The sequence below is a fragment of the Varroa jacobsoni genome, unplaced genomic scaffold (genome assembly GCF_002532875.2).
Source record: "Varroa jacobsoni isolate VJ856 unplaced genomic scaffold, vjacob_1.0 scaffold_1181, whole genome shotgun sequence".
NCBI classification, from domain to species: domain Eukaryota; kingdom Metazoa; phylum Arthropoda; class Arachnida; order Mesostigmata; family Varroidae; genus Varroa; species Varroa jacobsoni.
In genome coordinates, this window is record NW_019214083.1 from 12,612 (window position 1) to 32,026 (window position 19,415).

Sequence of the window (19,415 nt, forward strand, 5' to 3'; positions counted from 1 at the left end):
TACTATTCCTTGTCATAACAACCAGACAACTAAACTCGTTGGAGCTTTCAAGTATCATGTGACTTTCTTCTTTACCACAATATCCAAATGGCCAAACTCGTTGGAGCTTTCGAGTATCAGATGGTACTATTTCTTGTCATAACAACCAGACAACTAAAAGGGTTTTCACTGATGGTCGGCCGACGACGACAGAATCAGCAGGAGTGCCAGGAGCACCGGTTTCCGGTGAGGGTAAGTTTAGGACTCACTCATTTATCTATGACATACTATCTCCTGTGAAAGTATGCGCAGTGTGCAAGTTTACAGCCTGTAGTACTCTGTCATCCAGCGAAATGTGCAGTTCGCGGGAAGAGTCATTATTAGAAAAAGAAAAGTTAGAAAAATGCATCAGAACGAATCTTCGGACAAGCCAGAGCTGCACGCGGTCATTCAGTAATAGCTGCATAAGCTGTGGCAATCGTTGGCGACCCGTGTTGGTCCCTAATGTTCACGTCTTATAACAACAACTGCTATGACTACAAGAATACCAGTAGCTGCGAATGCTAAGTAACAGTTGGAATAACGGCTTCAGCAACAATAACAACAAAGAGATCCCGTTTTCTATACGCTGTGTGTGTACATCCGTCGCTGCAGTGCTTGATGGGGCCGCAGCATCGGCTCTGTAAATGCTTATGTTTATGCCAGTGGGCAAATCCTCAATGTGGACGAGGATCACGTCGAAAATGACCACAACGATGCCGATGCTTTCAAGGGGATGGATAGGATGGCCAAACGGCCCAACTATTATGCGGTGGCGTCAAGTAAATGTGGGCGTAAGCGCGATAGATCTAAATCCGACGACTGGCTACGGTCAACAAATGGGGCAGCGGCGATGCCCCACCGCCCGGTACTGGTAATGTCCCTATCGTCATTAAATAAATCGTGGCACGCATCCGGCAATACTAGCTCAGAAAGGAGCGGTAGTGGCACAAAAGAGGGTATATCAATACGTCTCCCCTTCATGCCTTTCGTGTCGATCAAAGGGCGCTTTTCCCGGACTAAGAAAAGAAGTGATAGTTTAAATAGCAGCAGCCTTAGCGATGTATCGTTTCGTCCGCAATTGATAGAAGAATATATGTGTACAACATTAGAGTCATTCCTATTAGTGTTCTTTCTTCTTGACGGGTGTTCTTCAAAACGGGGAACTAAATGAAGCCAATTTGTCTTTTTCGCTCATTTTATGCCGAAATTCGAATTTCGATAACTTAATAGGTAGTTAATCAAGTTACGTGCAGGTGCTAAATGGAAACAGCCCCAATGTTTGACAAAGTGATCCGTTAGCGATCCAGCTGCTAGGAAAGACCACATTTACAAACAGCTGATAAATATAGTCATACAGAGATACTAACTCATCTGGATTACCGTTATTAACGAAAATAGTATGAATAAATGCTTGGAAGATCAGCAAGATCGACCGTGGACAAAAGTGCAGAATTGAACGTTAGTTACTGTTTGTTGCTAATCGGAAATTTTATATGGAGGTGTTCGCGTCTTCAACGATGCACGATGGAGCGTTTCGAGCTTATTGCTCGGTTTGATGAGTATCTTGTTTCGAAGATCAATCATTGCACTATAAATTGTATATCCATCATTCATATATACGCCGCACTGATAACTGAGCGCCGAGGTGTGATGATATTTACTATTATGACGGTGGCGGTAGATGCGAGCTTCAGCTGGCAAATGCTGTCGCAGTTAGGCGAATGTTACTATTTTCTCGTATTAAATAGACGTACATACGTTATACATGCAAGAAAGGTCGGAATGGTTAGAAGTAGAAAGCGTCGGGGTCTTTTTCAATTAACATAAAGGTGCTTTGGCCGATAAAGACTACCATCGTCGGTGTCGATTGCGAAAAAAATTCAAGTTCCGAAGATAGGAATAATTGATTTTAGCTAGTCTATTGTTGGAGCCCGTAAATGGAGCAGGCACATTCTCAAGCGTTTAAATTAAATAAAAACGATCGAGTTTAGATGACTTTGTTGCACAAATGCCTTTAGTGAAAATTGGTGCCTCGTCCACATTGCCACCCTGTACCAGCCTATAATGGAGTTTCTCTATAGCTTTTAATAACCAATTTATCACGTTCAACGACAAAACTCCACCGAGTCGGCTCCACATTAAGGATAACCTAACCATAGATGATAACTGTAAAAAACGATAAACGATTATAGACTAAGAATCGAAGTGTAGGCTTTATATAGGGGATTTTTTTTAAGTATTACGTTATGCATACACTAGTTCACCATGTTTAGATATACGCCTCGCGATCGTAGTGAGTGAGTCAAGCAGTCGAACTAAAGAAAAAAAAAGTTTCGAAAAGGAGTGGCTGCCATAATTAGGACGCTGTGCCATTTTCGCCACATCGATACAACAGGAGTCGGTCACACAGTAGAACTTGCTACGGAACCGTTCTGGGACGAAATCGCCCCCACTTCTTAGCACAGCGTCTAGTCCGCCTTTGAGTATGCTCTGCTGACTTTCGACAGTGACCAAGAATCACATCGATAATAATAGTAAACGTCTTAACAAGACTGGCCACGGCCGTAATTGTCATCATAGACATCCGCATCATCACCAGGGCGTAAGTGACAACATTTTGTCAGCTGATATCGGGGGCGCAGAAAAGCGATGGAAGCGGGAAAGGGGGCTGAGAAGCAAGATGGAGAAGTCTCGGCATAAGTCAAAGTTAGTAAAGCAAGCTACGGTGCGGCGCTCTGGTAGGGTCTAGCCGCAAGCAATAGGTAACGCATCGAACGGTTTGTAGCTTTCCAAGTAGAGCAAACACACAATGAACCATTATTTTTGTTACTGGCGTCAGTTTATCTCGTGCCTTCAAATAAGAAGCAAGGGCCTCTTCCGTGTAACGGAACCATGTAAGTTGCAGGGGCTGCAGCAGTATTAGCAATTTAAGTGTAATAGAAGACGTACTGATCGTCATAACAAGGTAGATCCCATGGTGACCGCTCGGCCCGCCCAGGGCCTTACGGCCCGCAGGCGAGCGAGCCCATTTCATTGATCTCCAAATGCGTCACAAACATTAATTGCCGCAATTCTGAATTTTATCCTTTCTTATCCCAACACGATGAACAACGGTCTGGAGCTACGATAGGCTGCCGCGAATCGTCCTCTAGAGAAAAAAATCACACGCTTACTGTTTCGAAACAGATTGGGTACTAAACGGAAAGAGTATTCAACAAAAAGGGACCTCAAGTTTCGGTAAAACTAAAAAACGGCTGCTATCCATATCCATTCGTGAAGGTACAACGAAGAAAACAAACAATAGCAAAAGATTGGCTGAAGCAAACAGATATCGATGATGGTAGCTCCCGTGGCACACTAACCGCGCTTGTTTCAGTTTTTAAAGAAAGGCAGAATTTTGTTGTCGATAGTAGCTTGCCTTTGCAATTTTTGAAGGACCGTGTGGAATAGCGTTATTGTTGTGGGCAGTGAAAATTATTTTTGTTAGAGGTAGAACTATAGATGTAAAATTTAAAGTAAAATCCCCTAGGGATACTTTTCCTTAATGTATCATCTGTTATTGTTTTACTTGTTAATTTTTGCGGATAGAACTACTATCGCCTGACAGCGATCGAGGACGTCCATGAACGTTCATTACTAAAAATGCTGCCTGAGCTATATAGCTTATAATGCTAACTTACACTACTATATGCTAACTGCGATGCTATTTATATAACTTTATAGCTATATATTCAAGCACTTTGTAGACATGATGTTTGGGGCTGCGGAATTCTGGTTAAGGTCAAGTTCTCGTTATCAGATGTTCAATAAAAAATGAGAAAAATTTACATCCCGTTTTATAAGTGTACTTAACTTGGCTTAAGGCCCACTCTTATCTTTATTAAGGTCCATAGTTCCATGATGTTGACTAGACAACTAGTCCTTTTCTGGTTGTTTGTCCATCCATTCTGTCAGCTTATAAAAGACATTAGGTGCCCTAATATTAGGACACTAGGTTTCGTTTTTAATAGTATTCTGATTACTTGCCCGCTAAATCGACTGTATGTTACAGAAACATTCACTACAAACGGATGCACCGTTGAACAGACATGTTAAGTCGGTAGTGATACTAATGAAACCTAGCGTTAGCAACAGGTGATAGCTTCGCTAAGGCGGCTGATCTCGACCCTGATTTATTTATTGCCTCTGTGACAATATTCAAATCGTTTCTCTTCCTTGAATAGCCGTATTCGTATCGCCGTTCCACTTAGTTAACTAGCTAATATTATGAAGCTATGCGGGGCGGTCATGTTTGCCCCGAGTCATCTCATAGATGTATGGGCTAAAATTATCATAGCCGCTAGATGGTTACGAGGTAGATATAACAGACGAATAGAGAGCTAATTTTGGATTACATCTGATTTATCTAGAGGTAATTATATGTTGAGCTTATTTAAATTGTTTACCGGAAGGCTGAAAAGGGCGTCGGGAAATTTTGTGCCACGTGAATCGTGGAAGATAGAAGCTCTTCCGCCAAACATGGTCTTATCCATATTCGACTGTAACGGATAACAGCGGACCTGTAATCGAGAAAACCGACCATTAGAAAATTGCTTGTTTTCTTCCTGCGTGCAAAGATCTATGTACTATATCATTTTTGCATCGAATAGCCCAGTATTATCGACATGCACATTGGCCGTCAAACCTCTGAAAGGAATATCTAAACGATACGAATCTCTCCGTACAGATGAATAGCTGACAAACCTAGCTGGATTCAACTAGCCCGTGATGTTCTATCTAATTGAGTATAGTGTTTTGTATTGTTGACCTGCTCTACATTTTTAAGACAATGCATTTATGCACCTAGAGCAAATCGAAGTACGTCATTGAGGAACCTTGATGTTTGCCTTCACGCCGCTTGCCACTGGCGATGGCTAACGAACGACTATAGCGATACTTCGCGGAGACTTATTAAGCGAGACCTTTGAACTTTTGGTGCCAACTTAATCTGAACGGCGCATGTCACGTCAATCAATTTAAAGGGTTCATTGTGCACGTTTAGTACTTACTGTGTATCATCGCTCATGCGTTTTTAATGGGTAAGTCACTCATTCATCCACGGACCTATAGAGATAGATAAATGCTAGGCATATATGTAGATCCAGACGTGCAATTCAGATCTTTTTGCTGGCTATACGTGCGACAACGATGTTTTGCCATCTTCCAAAGTCGGACGCATCGACGAAATGGAGGTCTTCAATAATAATAATAATAATAACGTATCTCTTATTTTTTTCGCCTCATCATATTTTACCTGACTACATGAGGCGTCCCCCTAGCAAAACTATAACGATGATTACCGCTTGGCCACTCACAGAGTCCAGACATGATAAAAAAATTAAATAGATTCGAAAAACTCGCGGTTGTGGTAACGATCGAACAAGTCGGCCACAAGTTTCGCGACCCCCTACCTCGACGTTTGCGTCACATGGAGGCGACAATGGCTTTGTGGCACGCAAAAGTGATCCCTTCCAGATCTGCTGCTGGAGCACAGTTTAAGACTTTCAGCCACGAGTCGAAATGGTCACTTGATGATTGTCGCCTGTTGGGACGACAATTTACCTTTATGGTATCGCCATAGATCGCACTGGCGACATTCTGCGGTGCTATCAGAACAATCGAATGAAAATGAAATCGTTTAGAGCTCTTAGGTATTTGTGCTTGAAGTGTGAGTTTAACGAGTAAGCGGCTTTTTTAGATGCTTAGGTGAGGCTTCAATGAGCCGATGTGTACTAGTATGAACTTACTCATGGTTAGTATTAAAAAGTGGCTCCGTAAATATGTAAAAAAGGAATTCTCGAAAGGGTATGCGGTGTAACCCCCCAAATTAAGACCGTGACCGAACAAAATGGCGACCACATTGAGTAATTATGTTGACGAGAAATGCTTCTTTCTAAACATGTAAAAAAGAATAAGTGTCAGATCTTAAATTTGCTTTAAAAAACGTATACATATCGAAGACTAAAGGTAGATCAGCTACCGAATGGGGTCCTTGCACCCTAAGTAAGTTCAAACTAGGGACTGTTTATTTATTATTTACCTCATTGGGTGCTGCAATATAACCCGTATTCGTAGCCAACCAAAGCAAAATGTATGCTATGCGATTATTTGTTGGTCGCATATACCGATATATGTATATATCAAAGAAGTCCTTTTTACGTATGCAAAAACAAAAATTTGACGATAATATTCATGTAGCATAATCCAGACGCCGATTATCAATTAACTAGCGAAACAGCAGAATAAGGTGTAGGAACGATTGTCACAAAATGGGACTGTGACCTGGTTTTTAAACACGTGTGGACGCATTGTATTGATGTAGCATAATACAAGTTTTTTCTATACAAGCATAATACAGGTCTTTGATGGTGTCAGGAATTCTGAATGACAAAAATATCTCACACATTGTAGACAAGCCGAGTCGTCGGGGTTGTACTATGAAATCTAAATGGCATCCTTTAAAGCTTAATCTCGTTTGTTCTTAGGCTTATTATAAGGCTGCATATTGGACTCTTTGTATATCTCTGAATCTCTCCTTTCGCTGCATCGACACTGCTATAAGTATTAACCGGAGGTTGCTCATTCATTAAGGAAGCGATCATTCTCCCTGGCTACCAGCGTTCATGAACAATGTAGCGGAAGGTCTCCGTTGATTAAGAAGATCCATAGTCATAGTAGCTTCGCTTGTACACGCCGCATTTCGTTATCTTGATGTACAGCTTAGGACACAACATGGTCCGAGATAAAGCATCAGCTGGTATAATGTAAATGTAATTTGATGAGCTGGTACATTTAATTTGCTGGCTTGTATTCAGACAGACCATTTTCATGTTCAGAATGGATCATACGGGACCTGTTGCTGACTGCTGTTAGCCCAATTGACTGTCCTAGCCTTAGACGTAAATACTGTCTTAGCATTATAGTTGATCTCCAGCAACTATGGCACCAGCTTTTAGCTGTTTCCAATTCGGCGCGTCGTCACGCAAAATATAATTATTTTGTACAGGGCAGTGCTTAAACCCGAGATTTTTTTAATACGTGTTTATATATGCACGTATTTCGTATATGTATATATAATACGTATACATTATGCATATATATCTATATGCTATCCCGCGACTACATGTACTACTATTAATGGCTGTACGCAAGGAAGCACTGCGGAACCTTTATATGTCTAGCTAATGTTCGCCATGGGTTCAATTCTGGCATACATAACATAGCCCCCGACGAAAACGACGTCAAGAGTACATCTAATAACGGCCGCAAAGGAAGCGGCGATTTTTAGTAATTGCGGCTGTGTCGGTCTATTCTTGTTGTTGTGGAAGTTGTTGGCGTTAAGCAGAACTTCAGAAATAAATGTTTCCTGCCATGATGAGCCAGCAACCCATGACCACAACCCAGACGACCACGAGCGAAAAAACGCAGTGGCGGAAAATAAGATGTTTTCGTCATCGTATTACAACGACAGCATTGGCTCCCGTAGTTAACTAATTGGGTCACATCTCCTGCATGCAACAAAGGCGACGATGACAGTTACTATTATTTGTGTTACGACGTGTGCACATATACTCACACACGTATGTACTCATAAACAGGATATAAGGGTAGTCAGCTGTGCACGCACGCATTGCCATATACTTTGAATGCTCATATATATATATACACACAGGTACTGACATGAGCACGTGATGCACACAACAACAATCCTATAACGAGGAAAACAAATACAAATGGATTGACAAATGCATGGATAGATAAATAAGCAACGAGTGAACAACCAGGTAACAAATCAATTGGTTACCACTGCCTACAGCGATAGAAGATGGCAAACGCGCTGACAAAAGACAGGCTGCCACAGGAAAGAAGCTGCATCACGTCGACGACATACATATGTTGACTGAAGAGCGAAGGGGGCAACAGGGGTTAGCAAAAGGACACAGCAGGAGAAGGGCTACAAAGAATCGGATCGCAAACGGGGCCGTGGTGTGAGTTAGCGGAGGAGACGCAGGAAAAAAGAATCCCTTCCTATTTGTCTTTTTAAGTATCCAACTAGCCAGCACCGCTACCGTCCGTCGTTCCGTCGCCTGCTTCTAATTTGCTGGCGCAGTTATGACAGGTGCCGCTCGCGAAACATAAACTAGTGCAGAGACTAAAGATAAAAAGGCAAGGGCAACGCGAAGCAAAGCAGTCAATAGGGTGTAGTGCCACAAACAGGACACGAATTGAGACGGACCATCGTATAGATGGAATGAGCGACTAACTACTAAGACGGCAGCGCTACTACAGCATTACAATGCTACTGTAGTGTTATGTATTGAAGAAACAAACCGCACCAACAATGGCTAAATCTTCAACAAAGCAGAGAAGGTATAGAGTACTGCTCCTCACTTTTCCCGAAGTCATAATGAGAACCGCGACAATCGGCGCCAACAAACATGGACAAATGTTATAACTGAAAATTAACATTACCACCGCCACAATTACAATCAGGATTATAATCGTCGTCTGCGTAGCCACACTTACGGCAATTGGTCGGTCCAAGCGACTGACACTCTTCAGATGCTGTCTGCTACGAATATCAGTAGCAGGCGATGAAGAGACCAACGGTGTTTTTTTTTTTTTTTTTTGTTTTGACTTTGTTCCTCAGTGCACAAGAGGAGCAGCGGCTGACTGTTGGAGTCATCGTGATTCTGATAAAAGTGCCTTCATGTACTCTACAAGACACGATAAGCATTACAATAAGTGAACGAAAACAAATCATTTGCATGTCATTTTCTGATCCAGCCGCTGTAACTACTAGGACTAGGTAAGGTTCAGAATTATCCGTCATTAGCAGGACAACGGGGAACTGTAACTCGATATATAGCAGAAAGGGTAGGGCCAAAAGTGAATTTATATTTTGCAAAATGGGATTTAGAAGAACAGCTATTGATGACCAACAGTGTATCCAAATCACTGTTATTAGAATGTGCTTCCAAGTCCACAATAAGGGAATCATACAGACCAGCCGTTATCGTGTGAATCATCATCGTGAGTGCTACAGAATTCCTTGCTAATATTTATCTATGGGTGTAGTTGATTCATGTAACCTTCTCTTTTTCTAAGATATCGTTTATATTTCACTGCAAAAATCGCCTTGCACCAATAATAGACGCATTCTATATTGTAATTGAATGTTTGAACATGTAGCTACTCTAGTCATTCTCGACGAAGCGACACGAGGTAGGACGATTCATAAGGTATAAGATGGTGACCCTTGGTGTACAAGTAACGCTAGCCACCGCGTCTAGGCCAGGTTACGTCAATTGTGTACTCATAAATGCGACTGTCTGTCCAATTTCTAGTTTCAGCCTACGTAAGTATATCGTCAGAAAGTTATCTTGCTTCTAAATTCGGCAACGTGTCTTTTCGAAACACAACTACGCGGCGAAAGTCGCCAATGCAGTTTGCTGGCATGGCGTGAGGCCTGACAAGCGACGCTCTTTCAACTCTGTGCACTATAATGCTGGTAAGCTCAATTGTAATCGTCATATATTAATACGTTAAACCGGTTTCGATGGAGTGGACACAAAACTACAGACATACAATGGCAAGCCTTATCAGCAGATCAATTGACGGTGATAATGGGAAAAATTGCACCAAAGTTCGATCATCGTGTGAACGATTGTGACTGATTAGTTAGTGCTTTGATGCTATCGTATCGTGAACCAACCACTACACTTTAATTATTGCTATCTGCATACTGACATATGAAGAACGTCTACGAACCTGGCTCTATCCATGAGCCTACGTTCTACATAAGTAAAAATCTTACTCTGCCCTTTCGTGTATGCATTGTAAAAAAATTTCTAAAATAGAACTGTTCATACATCTAAAGCTGGAACTTATATCTACATGTGCTTAGTAATGGCCAGCAAGAATATCTGTTTGCTTGACCTGCAAGTGATGCAGAACGAGCCACTACATCTTAGTTATTAAAAGACTGCCTGTGGGCAGTACTTTCATCCAGAATCGTCGGATCCCATTCAAAGGAAGGCTCATATCGACGATGTGAGTCTTTCTTTTGAATGGTTCTTTAGAAACGTGGAAGGTTTTGGCGCATGCAACAGGGCAGCAGTTTGTAGCGTCTTAAAATCATTGTAACGTTCGATATTAAACTATACGGTGCGTGTTTCACGATGTTTTCTTCAGAAAGAAAATTCGTAATTATTTTAAAACGATCTTAGGCTAACGTCCACTAGCCGGGACAATAATATCAATTTGCCCCCAGTCAGTCTTGTCCGCCCTTGTTACTGTGATAAGGGAGTTAATATTGTTGTTCGCCAGTTATCGAACCCCGCGAAGAGCTGCCTATGCATGACTTTGGTCTCTTCAATACCAGGCGGCATGCTGCTAGGCTTTTCGGCAGCTCTTCTATAAACCGCAGAAGTTGACGGTCATTCGTCCACGACCTTTCGGCTAAACGCCTATTGTTCTCCTGAGAAAACTTTTGCTTATCATCTGTTCGCAGTTTATCCACAACTACATAGTGTTCCATTGACGCCTGGCGTTCAGAGATACCCAGAACGGTGATCAAGTGGTCACATTAAATAAACAAACACTTCTATTATTAGGTCAAAGAGATAATTCACATAAGTAAGGTTTTTTGTCATTTGATGGGCTATTACAGTTACCCCAGAGGGTTGGCGATACCGGTTTACGACAAATCGAAACGCCGTGATATTTTACGTTTATATCACTTTGAAAAAACAAATTCAAAGTTACGCCGTGAGTACTTATTTGAACAGATCATTAATATAACAAAAAAAAAAACAATTAGAAAATCTAAGCAGACTCAAGGAGACCTTACAGCAGATTCCTACGATCGACTAATGAATCAGAAATTCCGTTTACGCTCTCTTGTCATCAATAGCTATTCTATTCCCCGAACTGTCATTTGATAATTATTCTTCAAAGTAACTTGCAGTATCATGTAGAGTACCTTACGAGGTTTCTGAAGTTTCCACTGGCAAGTGTAAGCTGTCGATTTTTTCATACCTGTGTTATCGAACGTATCGGAGTTATTGTACACTGACTTGATCATTTTACATCGAGTCATCAAGTTAGCTCAAGTAGATTCAAGCACGAAAAAAAAAAAAAAAAACTTCAAATTCAGTAGTCATCAGATTTATTCTTAAATTACAATGGTGTTGGAGAGACGAGGTTTGATGTCGGTGAAACAATCTGTATACGGCACTTGACTAATTCCCCCCTTTTCTCCTGTTCCCCCAGTTGTATTGTCATCGTATAGCAGTTATGAACCCTTGGGTCGACTCTTCGTTCGACTCCATTGATGCATGGGTCTGACTGTTTTTCTGTATGTGGTCAAGTCACTAAGTGGGCGGTGGCTTGCTCGTCCACTTAACCCTCGGACAAGCCGTCTTATAGAAAAGGCAAGTACTGATATAACGAGTACAGGTCGTTTCATTTTTATCTTGCCGATTTTGTATTGATCCTGCTTTGATTGATAAAATGTTACGCGATTCACAATCCACAATCAAATTGAATAGCTTAGCTTCAATATCTCTATTCATTCAGCCAAACGTCTGTTCATCATCGACTACATCAACCGTTTCGATCGTGGGCTATTGGAACTCAAGTAAGCAGACCAACCCAAAAGAAAGGCCATTGCCATATTTAAAGTTACCAATTAGGGTCCAATATGAATATTATGGTTACCATTAATCTTGTATTAATCGTCATTTTACAACAGAACTGGAAAAAAAGGGCTTGGTCACTGCTTGTCAATGATGCCAGTAATAATTATCCATAATAAAGATCGACTGAGCGTGTCATGCGGAATGTATCAGACGAAACCTAGTTTAGCTTAAGTGACAATGATAGCGTACTGGCGGCTATCGAGCTTTACCTTCGGAATCGGAGGAAATCAGGGCCTGACAGGACGAAGGAGGACGGGACCGCTGTCCGCTCTATTAAAAATGTCACGTGAGAGCTAATGGCTGAAACCAAGTATATTTCATAGCTAAAAAATACACAGACCAGTTATAAAGTCAGCTAAATTGTACTATAGGTGTTTGGCTTGCAGATAAATATACAAGTTGTTTTTGCTGGTGTTAGCTTTAATCGATACTAAACAAAGTCATTGTCGAAAAGTCGTCAGCTGCATTTCTGCTTGACCGGTAGTATTGTTATTTACTACAACATATAGAAGCCAACTACGGCTTGATTTCGCCGATAAACGGATGATATCGTCTTGGGGTCACAAAACGTTTGATTTAAACACTCACGAAAGTTCGAATAAACAGCCAAATTGCGAAACATAAAACTTCCTTGAGCTTAGCATCATTCGTAACTTAAGTGTATACGCATTTATTTAGTTCAGAGGTATAGTCGAAATAACTTTTCTTGCCGGCCGACTTTCTCTGGACATCAAGCGGTCACCGGCTATACGACGTCAGCCACGCGAAAGACGATAAATGTTACGATTTAGTAAGCCAGACCGTAGCGTGTAATTGAAGGATAGAGATCCCAATTTAATACCCTAGCCAAATATGGGTTCAAAGTTCTGAAGGGTTTTGAAGCGAAGATAGTCTGAACGTTTCAAGAAAAAAAGAACATTAAGCACGGCGCTTTCCCATTCAGCATTGTCCTAGAATGTTTTTTCCTTTTTTAGTGTATCGCGAATGCTTTCTAGTACATGTGCATAGATAGTTATAGAAATAATCTTCGTCCACGTTATGTTTTGCTAGTTGATATTGCCTCCAAGTCGTATGGTAAGGCTTACTTTTTCTATAAGATGCCATAACAATGCAGTATCATCTAGTGAATAGTAATCTGCGATGACTATGCTCCGCATACGCGTACCCCCAAATATATAACTCTTGTGGAAATTACGCATACAATGTATTGGCTCAAAACGTGTCTCCGTACTACTAGGAACGAGAGAGCGAAGATGAAACACGCCATAGACACCAGCTACCCAGCCATTTCGTTCGACTACAATAATCGAACGATATTTGAAATCCAACGGTATGCTTAGCTCTCGTGTGCTAGCATCTTAGCAGATGTACAGTTTGAAAGATTTTATTTGTAAAGTAATGGCAACGAAGATCCGAACTTCAATGGGCCGAAAATTGAATAGGAAGGCAATGCTTACCTGATCCACTCTGCTTTGGGTAAGATAACCAAACTAGCTTCTTCCTGGTGCGATTTTACTGGCCTAGCGTATAGCCTAACTGTATGGACATTCAGGTCGATACATTATTTTTTTTTTTTTGTTTATGCCCCAAGTAGTTGCAATTTTGGTTATAAGTGTTGCATGCTTCTAGCAACGATAAACATTTTTTTTTTTTTCGAAAAAATCAACAGGTATAAGTGTTTCTTCGATTGCAGACGATGATTCGACGGGGACGCTAAGCTAACGCTCCCTCGGGACCTTAGTAAAACTCAACTGGTGCTGTTGATGGTGGTTCGATCTTTGCGAGGCGGTGACCAATTCTGGCAAGATGTCCTCGGGTGGATCACTCATATGTGATACGTTTATCGAAAACAGTTGGCGCAAGGATCTCTGTTCGAACTGCTTTCGCTCTGAAGCGGAGCATGAAATAGCGTAAGTATTTCGTAGCAGCAGAGCAATAGAGATACTATGATAAGAAGTCGTAGAGTAGAGCTGGGTAGAGTTGAGCGAAAATTAAAGAGAACGACATTTTCTAGAGAAGTTACGCGCATTTCAGTGCCTCGGCCAGTTATTAGCGGACTGGTTTGAAAGGGGTAGCCAACAATGGCAATTGTCATTCGATGCCCGATAAGATCTCGGCTTATTTTTATATGAAACGACAAATACATTCGAAGATACCGTAGCGATAATGAACCTAGTTATCTCACTGGGGTCAATTTCAGGTATTGCCAAAAATATCAGCCTCCAAAGTTCTTTAGACGAAGAAATGCTTAACTTACCAACAATCGAACAATCTGCGGAGTTGCTTTACTGTTATGCAACAATATTTTCACACCATATCATGCTCCTTCAAAGTAAAACAGATATCCTGATCATATCCAAGATGCGATAACTTCTAAAAAAGCACATCTCGAAGAATAAAGCTAGATTTTATTTGTAGACACAGATACCACGGCTAGCAATTTATTGATAGTACACAATTAAATAAAGAAAACACCATATGAATGGTGGTGGTCACAAGAATAATGGGCAAAGAGTCTGAAATCTCGTCTTTATTCGGCACAAGGCCAAGTTGATCCGCGTGCGTGTGCTCCATTATTTTCTTGTAGCAGAATCACAAAAAGGTAGTTTTAGCTGCAGGATGCCATCATATGTGTGCCTTGCAAACAGCAGCTCTCTGAAGTCTTCTTCTTGCAACTTTACCATGACCTACAACTAGTTACCAGGCGTAAACCTGTTCAAATCGATGCAGTCATAACTACTTCAAGAAACCTATTTTTCAATAAATGCTAGGAAATTCAAAACAAATCAGCAGGCAAATAGTCTCAATAAAAGAAATATATACCAAACAATGCGTTTCAATATTATCAGATTCAAAGTTATCAAAGATATCAAAGTTCATGCTGTCACGACTCTAAGTTCCACCTCGCAAACCAAAAATGTTGATCTGCTGCATTTAAAGCTAAGACAAGCATCCTACTTACAGCGTCTACTTATGGGAGATATACATAATCTTGTACGATTTGAACTTCCAATCATGGTCTTCACATTAGTTACGCCAGCTCAACCATCTTTTACAGACGACCACCGGAAACTTCCTGCACCTTCTGTAAGACCTCTATTGATTGTTATATGCAATTTTAGATCGTCAATGAGAACTTTTCCTGAATGTCACTAGGATCGCCGTATTCTGAATAGCTAATTTGAGATGGGATTAATTAGACTACGTTTTCGGATGCTTACCAACTCGCGCCTTTAAATTTTTTTAAGTAGCCGTAAGTGAAATTCAGAGAAAATAATTTTTTTTTTTTTAATATTCTTTATTCGCACAAATTTTGTAGTATATGTCGCTGGTGGAAAGGTTTCTTCAAATAGGTTTTAACAATCTTTTGACCAATAGGGGTCGGTAACACAAATAAAAACTATGTGTAGCAGTAGTCATAGATGGCGGCAACTTTTCAAATTATCCGCTGTCTCATACGATATCAGATTGGCCGTAACTGAGGTTGCTAAGTAGCTATATCGCTGGTAAGTAATACCAGACTTTAAAGCTGGTTTAGTACTCCAGCTTTATTAAAAATTCTTGTAAAAAATCTTTAATATTTAGAGTAGTGTCCCACCCCAAAAATCGCCGTGGCATATCTTAGGATACTATGGCCATGGAGGTGGCTAAAGTGGGCCCTTATAGAAAATGTAAGACTGTTTTGATGTAGCTGTTTTAATTGGTAAAAAATAGTGACAGAACTCTGAGAAAGATAAGCCGTTATCGAGTGTAGCTGAGAAAAGTATTACACGAATTTCAACAAACGTAAGATATAAACTTATGTTCAGGGTTGAGCTAATTTGAGCAGCTTGCTAGCAAGGCAATGAGAAAGCGCTCATCTAATTAAAGTAAAACATAAATTGCTCTGAGCGACTGCTTCTTGGTGTTTTCACACGATTCTTGACTAACACTCGTACATGCAGTTTATGTCGTGTATTCTGCTCGAAATCAAAAATAAAAATTCGTGTTTGGCCTATTTTTACTTGTTTAGTGATAACACCTTTTTTTTTTCTAATAATCATAAATATGCAACTTTATTTTGATACAAACTTGTCTCTATAGCATGAGAACCCCACTAAGCGCACCTCAAGGTGCGTCATCAGCGGCGTTTGGAATAACATCCGCCGTGATGACGACGTTAAACCAAAACAGCATCAACTCCATACAGAAATCTGGCTCTCGTGCGGTTCCCACGGCTGTGCCGGTAAGTAAAACGGTTACGGAAGATAAAATAGCCGGAGGTAGTGCGCTGAGCAACAATAGCACCAACGGCGTCGAAAACGGCCCTCATACGAAAAACAACGTTATGGAAATATGCTTTGGAGCCGGAAACCCATCAAACGCACTATCCGGGAAAACGACGTCGGCAAGAATTGTGACGAGGGGCTCGAAGTCTCAACGGATCGGCACTGACCCGACTCCTAAGTTAGTAAGGAGCATTCTTAAAGAAGGTAAAGATCCTGGAAAAAAAAAAGGTGTCGTTTTTCGGGAGGAGGAACAAGTGATTGGATACGGAGGCTTAGATGATGTTTCGGAAACCGACGAAGATGACGACGGTAAGTTAGCCTAGTAAAGAAATATCAATCCAAAGACTGCTAAGTTTTTTTGAAATAATGCACTTGAGAGTCATAACCAGCTTAGATAAACATATACTGAAGCCAGTATGATATAGATTTCGTAAATTTTCAAATATCTCAAATGCATGCTTTGTGGTCAAACAAAAGCTACAATATAATAAACTCCCCTCTACCTAAATAGAAGTACAGCTTCATTTTAATAATAAATAAAGTAGAGCCTTTTCTTTTTAATGACAAAGATTCCATCTGACTTAAGATCACCGCCTGGATTGGCATGATTTTGTGATAGTCTGATCTCTGCAATCTCGTTGCGACCGCCCAGGCGCATATTTCTAATATTAGGGAGTGAAACTGAGACTAGCTTAAGCACTCTTTAGATTCTTTTAGATAACCTATACGCTTTCAATTATAGCTTTGTTGCATGATAAAGGACAATAGAATGTCAAAAAAAAAATACATATGCGGTTTGACTAGTTAGAATTTCAGTTTTTATTTTATGATACGTGTAATTCACGTTGAAATTGCAAAAAAATCTACAAAAAAATGTGCAACTCTTCCTCTGCCACTGATGCGCAAAACTATTACCGTTTTAATACATACACTACTGGCAACGACGGGCTATCGATTCATGAATTTCAATAAATACTTAATTTGATATAGCGGCGCATTCTCGCTCGATTACGGCTTTTAACCCTTACCATGTTGCTAGTTTTTTGGCGTTAACCTTATCCTTAATGTGTCCCTGCGAAAAAAAAAAGTACATTGACTTGAAACTTGTCTAATGGACAGAATATTTTATGGGGCTTGTTGGTCCAGCCCATCTGTTTATAAGATAAGGATATGCTCTTGCATTCATAATGGTAGTGCGCAGGTGTTTCGTCCTGTTGGAGATAAATCTCCAACATCTTCAAATTTGGGGGATCTTCCCGAAGACATTCTCGTAGTAAATTCAAATGATTTTTGAGACGCCCTGTATTGATTCAGTGTACTTGCGAAAACGTCAAAAAAAAAAGTGTATACCAAACTTCGAACTGAACGCTTTAGTGGTGTTCTACAATCGACCATTCGGTTTTGATTTCCCGAAATGTCTGTGTTTAAAGGCTTGAAATATATAGAAATCTGCACCCCATCGTGTGGATACGTCTAGCAAAGCATAATATTTTAGCCAATCTATCTTTTATACGTGAAATGATCCACTAATTATTATGTATCACTCTTGTATAGCTCCTATTCTCTACTTTCGATTACCTTGTCCTAAGAAGTTCGAAGTCGGCCTCGTACAGAAGATTGAATCTGCCGACAAGGATTAAAGGGAAAATTCCGGCGAACGGCTGGCCAGTGGCAGCTCTAAATCAAGCCTCAATCGGCTTAGCTTTCAAATCACTCAACGTCTAGAAATAGGCACTTGCACAGTTTTACGATGTCCTCAGATGAACCCTAACGAATCACCGTAGCAGTAACGAAATCATCGTAGATTTGATCATTTATACCGTAGGTTCATGGTGTGCATCAGTTATCGCAGTGCTTCAGCTGTGATTTTACTTAATTCCGTGCGCTTCGTACATTAGTTTTCTCCCTGTTGGGGTTATGAACGAAATGTCGTTTTTTTTTTTATTTGTTTTGACTATTACACATGTATGTACGTACGTAGATTCTATTTCAGAGATGATACAGCAGGTGGTTGACATCAGAGCGTTAGTATGATCTTAGGAAATATCTAACCTGAAAACTAAATTACAGGTGGATGGGATGTCTCTGAGGAAGACTTTGATGAGGGTCTTCTTGAAGCATTAGACTCGACCGAACAGGACCGTCAGTTCACGAAATTAACACGAAAAAACACCAATTTTAATTCAGTTAATGCCAATCTGCTTAAGGAGCAACAAAACGCTTTGGCAGAAGCTAAAGTACGATCAAGCGATTCTACCGAAGTAAAATCAAACGAAGTTAAAAACACGACAGACATCAGCCATAATGAGGCGGTCCCTAGCGAACCAGCGCCGGACGAGTCTACCGAACGAAACGGTGAGTCAATAAAGCTTTCGCGAAACCTCGATGAACTCGAAATCGACCTCGATCTGACCAGAAGTGTTACGGAAGAACTGGATAAAAGGTTGCAATTAATGCACCGAGCGAAAACTCGTGGTGAAGACAATCACAACGGCAACAAGAGCAACAACAACAACAACGGTCATACCAATAATAATACAGCTATTATACAGAGGTCGCATGACAATAAGGAGTTCGGTTATCTTGACAGTTGCAAAGACGTTCTTACAGCTGAAGATCTCAGCTTGACCCGACATCTATTAATCGAGGATGCTAAAGGCGATTCTATTGATAGTGGAGCACCATCTTCTCGAGAAAGCTCATCGAGTCCAGACAGTATGTCACTTAAAGGTAAGAGCTTTCAGGAAAACTCAATTTTTGTAAACTTCCCCAACATGTTATGCTGGTTAGGATCTCAGCTATACAGGTAGATGTCAAAAGGCGCATATCATATATATCGTAAAATTTAGAACGTAAACCGTTTCTACAAGACTAGAATGTGCTACACTTACTTCAAGTATAACACTGCACGCCACAGTTCAAAAGTAGAAGTCTTTCCAGTCGTTTCTTATGGTTTGCATGGCTATTTCGTAGAAGTTCTTTTACTCGAAGATGCTTCCCTAGAAGTTTGAATCAACGTTTAACAGGCGGATCGGATTTAACGTACAATAAATCTAACATAAAATTTTAAATTTCCGGAATGGATAGGGTCCGAGCGTGATTCGGCATCGCCTGATTCGATGCGTTCTTCGAAGTCATCGGCGTACGAATCCATCTATGACTCGGTGGAGACTCGCGCGCTAACGCAAAACACCACTGACGAATCGGCGACGTCTGCCTGTGTATTAGCGTCAAGCGTTGCAATTGCCGATCCCAGTAATAGCAGCGCTGCCCACGTTTCTACCGTAGTTGTGAACAACTCACAAAACTCTGGAAATAGCTGCAGTGAAAGGGGTGAAGTCAACCTCTCCCATGCTGGTAAGTAGAGAAAAAGTCTTGAATTGGA

The 19,415-nt window shown here is 40.8% G+C and overlaps 1 protein-coding gene across 3 annotated transcripts in view; it reads left to right on the top strand.

Moving 5' to 3' along the window:
- LOC111267412 (uncharacterized) overlaps window positions 1-19,415 on the top strand; it is a 54,700-nt gene that overhangs the window by 9,679 nt on the left and 25,606 nt on the right. For 2 of the 3 annotated variants that reach the window (XM_022845651.2, XM_022845652.2), the window contains exons 2-5: window positions 13,456-13,672; window positions 15,846-16,339; window positions 18,101-18,760; window positions 19,118-19,387. In XM_022845651.2, the coding sequence (XP_022701386.1) occupies window positions 13,569-13,672; window positions 15,846-16,339; window positions 18,101-18,760; window positions 19,118-19,387 (1,528 nt within the window). In that variant the 5' untranslated portion in view covers window positions 13,456-13,568. Of the gene's footprint in view, window positions 1-13,431; window positions 13,673-15,845; window positions 16,340-18,100; window positions 18,761-19,117; window positions 19,388-19,415 lie in introns of all 3 variants that reach the window. The other variant, XM_086971316.1, reaches the window with a different exon arrangement.